At 30.7% G+C, this 7,538-nt stretch overlaps 2 protein-coding genes across 2 annotated transcripts in view; both read right to left on the bottom strand.

The window, feature by feature from the left end:
- Positions 1-2,083: 2,083 nt before the first annotated feature.
- On the bottom strand, positions 2,084-3,472 carry LOC108772066 (splicing factor U2af 38 kDa subunit). Its single transcript, XM_018537519.1, has 5 exons — positions 3,334-3,472; positions 3,161-3,248; positions 2,773-2,839; positions 2,395-2,683; positions 2,084-2,318 (listed from the first exon to the last, which is right to left on the bottom strand). Exons 1-5 carry the CDS (start codon positions 3,375-3,377, stop codon positions 2,084-2,086), a joined length of 723 nt encoding a protein of 240 aa, XP_018393021.1. The 5' UTR covers positions 3,378-3,472.
- Positions 3,473-4,346: 874 nt separating this feature from the next.
- Positions 4,347-7,538, bottom strand: part of Acsf2 (Acyl-CoA synthetase family member 2) — a 10,080-nt gene continuing 6,888 nt past the window's right edge. Inside the window, exons 6-8 of the mRNA XM_018537518.1 lie at positions 5,467-5,580; positions 5,123-5,359; positions 4,347-4,672 (exon numbers count right to left, since the gene is read on the bottom strand). Of these exons, the coding sequence (XP_018393020.1) occupies positions 4,373-4,672; positions 5,123-5,359; positions 5,467-5,580 (651 nt within the window). The 3' untranslated portion in view covers positions 4,347-4,372. The remainder of the gene's footprint in view (positions 4,673-5,122; positions 5,360-5,466; positions 5,581-7,538) is intronic.

Raw genomic sequence — 7,538 nt, 5'->3', positions numbered from 1 at the left:
AGTGCGATAACATTTACGGACGTTTTATTTAATGTATGACGTTACAAAAATATATGGAAATATCTGAAAAACACCGTATTCGCTGTAACATATTATAGCTAAACCATGACAGACGACCGCGATGCATTTACAGCTCATCCATAATCGAATTCCACGTATGGACGCAAACGAATAATTATGTACATGTTTAACGGAATCTCTCATGTTTTATATAGCCGTAGTACGGCAGAATGTAAACATCGCGGGCGTTTTTCTCAGTACGAATGTGTTAAACATTAATAAAATCGGCTACGATTCATCGCATATTGATTTTTCTGGTCGCGATTATTTTTTTTTCTCTTAAACTAAAGGGCGATAGCGTAAAACCGATGGAGATAAATCTCGAAAGCGAGAGATAAACGATGGGCATAGTGAGTGCGTGACAACGAAGAAAACGGGCATCGGTATTCCGATAGCCGTCCAAAGAAGAAGGCAGGTGTTCGTCGGAGGCAGCTGCAATCACGACCACCATCTGCTGCGGTAATGCACGCCCGTTCGGAGTCTTGAAGCGAAGCAAGAGAGGCCCCAAGAGTCCCGCCAATTAGGCCCAGCCGAAACACGTGCCCGGTTCGGATGAACCGATTTCGAGGAGAGACGTGATTCTCCTTGAAAGCCGTGCGTGCTTTCTCCTTCTCTCGCTTCCTCTCTTCCCGCTGCAGTTTTTTTTTTATTTCCTTTTTTCCTTCTTTTTTCAACTCCCTTTTAATTTTTTTTCTTGCTATTCTTGCTTGGCTGCGCGCGCGCCCGTCGCACCTTCGCGTCATCTTTCAACAACAACTTGTTGAGCAACAGTTGGTCGGCACGAGACAACGAAATATGCTTGGGTACCGATTAAAATAAGAATAAAAAGGAATAAAGACTTGGCTCGCGAATAGCTTCACCGCGCGAAGATTGTAAGCTATTACTATTAGAAAAGAAAATCTATCATTTATGCTAGAAGTTACTCCAGAAATTTGTTTATCTTATTACAAGTTTATATATTGGATATACATAACAATTATGCAAGAATCTTATTGCAGTTGAATATAATATGACATATCTTTATAATATACTTCTCAGAAATCTGTATATTTTTAAATATACATTTTTAATTATACATTTTGTGATTTATATAAATTATTCTTTCTTAAACAAATTGACTTTTGTAAACAAATGCTGTTTCACAAACAACAATTCACATCTGAAATGATAATTTATGTAGTAATAGTATAGAAAATAAAATTTTAAGACACAAGATACTACCAGTGACATCTTGTGGTAAACGTACAAGCTTCTAGTAGAAAATATTGAGAAAGAAAATTCGATAAAAAAGAATTTTTATATAAATTTATATAAATCCCTGTTTTTATTTTAGAATTAAACGCTATTTCCAAAATAATTATCGAAATGTTAAATGTACAATTATTTCATTGAGAAATGCATTATGATTTTAAAACTTCATTACGCTCGTTTAAAAAATAAAAAACTATAAGTAAATGTGCATAAATTGAGTAATTAATCACATTTATAATAAATATATATATTTTAGTTTTACTATTCTATATCTATTTTTGAAATAGAAAAGAGAGAGAGGGGGGAATCAGGACACCATCAAAATATTTTTCTCAATATTTTAATGCAAAAACGAAAACTTGAATACATATTAACTATTTTAAAGGATATGCATACATAAGAAACTACATTTTATATATATTATAAAAATACAATACTTAATTTTTTTTTAGACCTCAGTGAATCAGTGCTGCCGTCTACATCATTACTACAGAACTCGAGTCACAATACTACACTAATTCGACACTGAACAGTGATGATAAATTATTGAAGAAAAAAATTCAAAATTAAATTTATATAAACTTTATATAAAATTTATATAAACTTTATATAAAATTTATATAAACTTCTAACCTATTATTCGTTTAATAATAAAGAAATAGTTTTGTTAAATTTCTTCAAATATTAAGAATCAAACGGAAAACTGGGATGAACAGAATTCAATACAGTAACAAGAAACTAAATTTAAATATAAGTGTAAGAATAAAATTTATTAATAGCGACCGGATCGACCGTCTCTGCCCTTCTCGTCTCTTCCCTTACGTCGATCTTTAGATCTGGATCTTCTATCTCGAGATCGGGACCTTCTCCTGCGTTCGCGACCTCGCGACCTCGATCGTGATCTCGATCGACCCTTGCTCTTCTTTCGGCTGTACAAATATCGGCGGAGATCCCGGGAGATCGGCTTCAAGTGCATGAAGTTGCAAAATCCGGACCGCGTGCACTCGCTAAACGCACACAATTCTCGTGTACAATTTCGTGCTTATTTATTACGTTCTGTAAATCATATTAGCTCACAATTACCCCATTTCGTATTGACGACAGCAGGCCTCACGGAAATCGGTAACAGGCGAAAGCTCGGCATAAACCGGTCTGCCACCGAACCAACGATTATTTAAGTCATTGACCGCCCTCTCAGCATCTTCCTCTCTGCGGAATTTAATATAAACGTTTCCAACCAAGTGGTCGCCAAGATTGTCACACACGTTCATTTCTTCAATCTCGCCATACTTGTCCTCGCACTCGATGAAAACGTCCTCGAAAAAATTGTCATAATGCTCTTGCATCTCTTCGTCGGATACGTTTGCAACCACTGTCGTAAAATATGTTCCGAACTGCATAATGCTCATCTCGTACAGTACATAATACTCTCATTGAGGTTGAATACAGTAGTGTACTTACAGTGAGATCCATCTGCGCTTTTCGCAGAATTTTGAGGATTTACATAAAGATTCTGCAGTAGACACGTCTGAAGAACACAGACTTTGTATAAACGATGTATCACGTGATAATAAAATGAATTCTATTAATTTTTTAGGTCCATTTAAACAATTTATTTGTGTTGAAATTTAATGTGTTCAAATTCAAAACAGAAATACTGATACAATTTCTTACAAAATTACCACAATCGTGGCAAAGTAACGAGTAATATACTTCTGACAAGTTTGGCAATCTTAATGCTAAGATATGAATATGTTGTTTACAAAAAGCCTTATACATACGAACACTGGGATATGCAAATTAATATAATTATAAACATAAAAATATGTAAAAAAATAAGCTGTCTTACCTGACTAAAAGTTGGCTTGTTGTGAATTCGCGAACATCGATCTCCATGTCGACAAGCGCCTATCTTGAAATAAAACGAGCAATTGACTCTGCAAGAGAAATAAATGAAGTTTACATTAGGATCATAACCTATTTCGTGTAAACCAGCGACATAAAACGTGATTTGGCGCTTACTTGTCTTTTTCAGTCCCGAAAATTGACGCCAGATATTCAGCCATGGCTTGAAAATCTTCTAATTCAAACGTACGTCACAACTGTGTCAAGAAAAAATTAATCTTTCCGCTTTTAAATATCCGGTAATACATCGAGTACAATCACAACCATGAATACATCAAAATACTGTTTTACCAACAGGGTATTGTCAATACAGTGAATTATAATTCAAGGTTGTGCCGTATACTTCAAGGCTGTATTTCAAAACCCTTTTCTTCGAGGAAAATTTTATTCGAAATATTATTATACATGTATATTTATATCACGTCGAATAAAATTTTCCTTGGAAAGGATATTTCAGAATGTAGCCCAAGATTACATTTACATGAAATGTAAGTTTACGCAAACCTTTTTTATGTATACAGTACAATAAGCTATGTAAAATGTACAAATTATTAAATTGAATATACGTGAACTGTGAAATATTTATAAGATTTCTAAGATTTCTTATTGTATATAATTTTTGATGAAATTTTCTAAAATATAGAAAAAAGTTTAAGGTCTTTTTTAGAATAAATATTAAATGTTATTTAATATTTTTACAATATTAAATTTTTCTAGGGATATAATTGGTTTACATTGTATACAATGTGAATTATTGTATTCTTTATACGTGTGTAAATATATTATACAATTCTATTGTAATTAACTAACATATCATTAATGTTAAATATTTTAATCAAGTATAATTTCTCCATTAATTAATAGTATAAAAAATAGAAGTTTCTTATTAATGTTTAAAAATGATTATTTGAATTATTTATTTTAACTAAATGGCTATGTACATTTCGACATGCCGCGCGATCGTAGAAGATTAAAAATATGTCTATAAATATACAACGTTGACAATAGTATTTTTTCCTAACATTATAATACACAATTGATATATATAATTCCTAGTTTTGACAATTAATTCCTTAATTAATTTCTTACTTAAATCTCACGATAAATCTAATTTTTAATTCCTTCTCACTTTCAAAGTCTGTTATTATTATATTTATTACGAAAGTTTCGGAGTTTTTGGTATTACACCATTATCTTCCATTTGTTCCCTTAGACGAAATTTCTGAATTTTTCCGGTGTTAGTCTTTGGATATTCATTTACAAACTGTACATAGCGCGGTATTTTAAAGTGCGCTATTTTGCCTTTACAATAATCCGTTAATTCATTCTTTGTCATGGTCGCACCGTTGCGAAGTTGAATACACGCACAAATCTCTTCTCCATACACCTCGTCATATGCTCCTATAATTTGTGCCTGTATTATTTTAGGATGCATCATCAGAAAGTCTTCAATTTCCTACAATAAAATTTGAAGTTGGTAAAGAAGCCTTTGAATTGAATCTTAAAAAATTGTTTATGCATTTTTAATTTATTGTTTCAGTAAATGAAATCTTAAAGTCAAAATTACATATATAAATTGTTCGAAATAGTCATATGGATAGTAACAGGAATTAATCTCTCTTTGAAATTTAAATTCTAAGTTAAACAAAAAATTATTATAACATTAAAATGGCATGAAAATAGCTTTAAAATTATTATTAAAAGTCACTTTTTGGTCCTTCACAATTTACTTTAATGTCATTTTGAAGCTATATGTATTCTACTTGAGATACTGCTATTTTGCAAAAATAACTTATAAAATATGTCATCAATTTTTTAAATATTTTTAATCGACTCTTTACTAAAAAATAAGGTGTATTAAGTGAATGAATAATATAAATCGTACATTATGAATCATGATGCTCACCTTAGGGAAAATATTTTCACCTCCCCGAATAAGCATATCTTTGAGTCTTCCGACTATAGTAGCGTATCCATCTTTCCGCAAGATAAATTGGTCGCCCGTTTTCAACCAGCCGTCTTTCGTCAAAGTTTTTTTCGTATTTTCTTCGTCGTTCCAGTAACCTAACATTGTGCAGTAACCGCGAAGCCAAAGTTCGCCAGGTTCTCCAAAAGGGACAGCCACACCATTTTCATCAACGATCTACTCGGCAGAGTAGAGATATACATAAAAAATATAATATAAATATAAAATTTTTTAATTCAAAATTAAAGAGGAATCTATTTTCAGAATAAAGAATTGACATATACCATCGCTTCAGTATGGTTCGCCAAATGACCAACAGTAGTCTCAGCAAGATGTTTATCTTCTCCACGTATCGATTGAAATACTATAGCTGTTGTTTCTGTGAGTCCATATACGCTCTGGAATTGAAAATTTACCTCACAATACAGAGACTTTATATAAATGTATAAATAAATATACGTATGCTACACAATACAAATATTAAATGATTAGAAGTATAATGAACTATAAGTTAAGCTGGATGTAGATACTTATATTTATAAAGGTATTGAATAAAATATGTAACTGAAGTAATAAACGAGTATTAAGGGATTAGTTCACACCTCGGAGGCCTTAAAATCATACCTTACTTTTTGGGAGATAAAATAATTAAAAAACTATACATGATACAAAGAATCTTTTTATATATATTTGTTGCTTGTACTCTGGTGTACAAAATTGTCAATTTGTCAATAATTATAAAAAAAATGCAGCCGCGCTGCAACATGTTTTTTGAAGGCCTGCTCGTGATGAAGGTGATCCGCGATGGACAGTAGAATAGGTCCAAAGTATGCTGTAGCCACAAAAAAAGTTTATTTGTAATCTGCATGAAATTTGCTAGAGAAATACCTGGCAGAATTGAAAAATATCAAAAAATGTGAAAATGGTGCATTTAAAAAGAGATTCAATTTTCACGTAAAAATTTGACATAAAAATATGGATTACAAAAAAAGTATATAAGTTATTATCGCAAAAACCAAAGGTATTTCTTTAGATAATTCAATTGACAATAATTCAGTAAAATTTCAAAGCATTTGGATGAAATTTGTAGTAATTTTGGTGTCCACCGTTTTTAAAAACACCATTTTGAAAAAAACGAGATTTTAAGTTTTAAGTCAACGTTATTTTGATATCACATAATTGATTGTATCTTTATTAATATTTGGAATTTTGCATTCGGATTAAAAAATTTACATTCTTAAGACCACAAACTATCGATTGAAGCAATAAAAAATTTTTCAATTTTTTTGAAAGTTTCAGAGTGAACCTTAAGTAATTTTTTCAATATAAGGTTATCCGATAAATGTATAAATTAATTATATAAATAAATATAATTAACATATTTAAAATAAATAACATAATTAAGTTAATTATAATTAACTAAATAATACATTAGTCATATTATAAATAAATATATTTATTTATTTATAATATGACTAATGTATTATTTAGGTAACTTTACAAGATAACTTAACTCGAAACGTTTGTTACTATTACATTTCATTCAATACATTTATATACTAATATGAGCATCTATATCCATTTTGGCTTGTAGCTCATTATCTTTTATTAATGAATTTCGATGAGCCTTTAACTATTTATATATTTTTTTATTTAAAATATTAAAATTATCTTCTAAAATATACAACACTATTCGATCATAGCATCATAATGAATAATTGCTGAAGCTGAAGAATTAAAGAGCTATGGTTTTAATGGGTATGTTAAGTTAGCACACCAACTATAGTACTCAGGAGTTCTGATTAGAGTTCCCACTTCCTTTGTCGAGACGAAGAGTTCCCTATAGTTAATGACAAGAGTTCCGCTCAATAAACAATTTTTTTACATTTTTTAAAAATGGGGTGCTAACTTTTTATCGAATTTTGAGGTGGAATAATTCTGAGCGGCTTAATAGCTTCAATTTGCGATTGCCTAGAGTTCCTGATATGTAAAATCAATTTTCGAATAATAAAAAAAAATATAATGAAAGATAATAATATTTATTATCCGGGACGAAACGCCAACTCGTGATATTCTTCACAATCTCAGCTTCTCTGAGTTTAAATTATTAATTTATTATTAAATTTTAATATATGTCTTCCAACATATTATTAAGATCTAATAAGATGCTATAGGCATCAAAAAGTGGTTAAATTGATTCTCAATTTAACTAAAGTGATATTACTGCGGTAGTGAATATGTATGCGTCAATGCTGAAAATCCATCAGCGTCGCGGGGGGACTACATACGCAGTATATAAATTTCACACAATATAATAAACATTAACATCTTGTTTTCAAGACTCGATTAGGCTTTA

This window comes from Cyphomyrmex costatus, unplaced genomic scaffold (genome assembly GCF_001594065.2).
Source record: "Cyphomyrmex costatus isolate MS0001 unplaced genomic scaffold, Ccosl1.0 scaffold1754, whole genome shotgun sequence".
In the NCBI taxonomy this organism is placed as follows: Eukaryota; Metazoa; Arthropoda; class Insecta; order Hymenoptera; family Formicidae; genus Cyphomyrmex; species Cyphomyrmex costatus.
The sequence above is the reverse complement of the archived record's forward strand: the minus strand, read 5'-3'. Positions and strand labels throughout refer to the sequence as shown.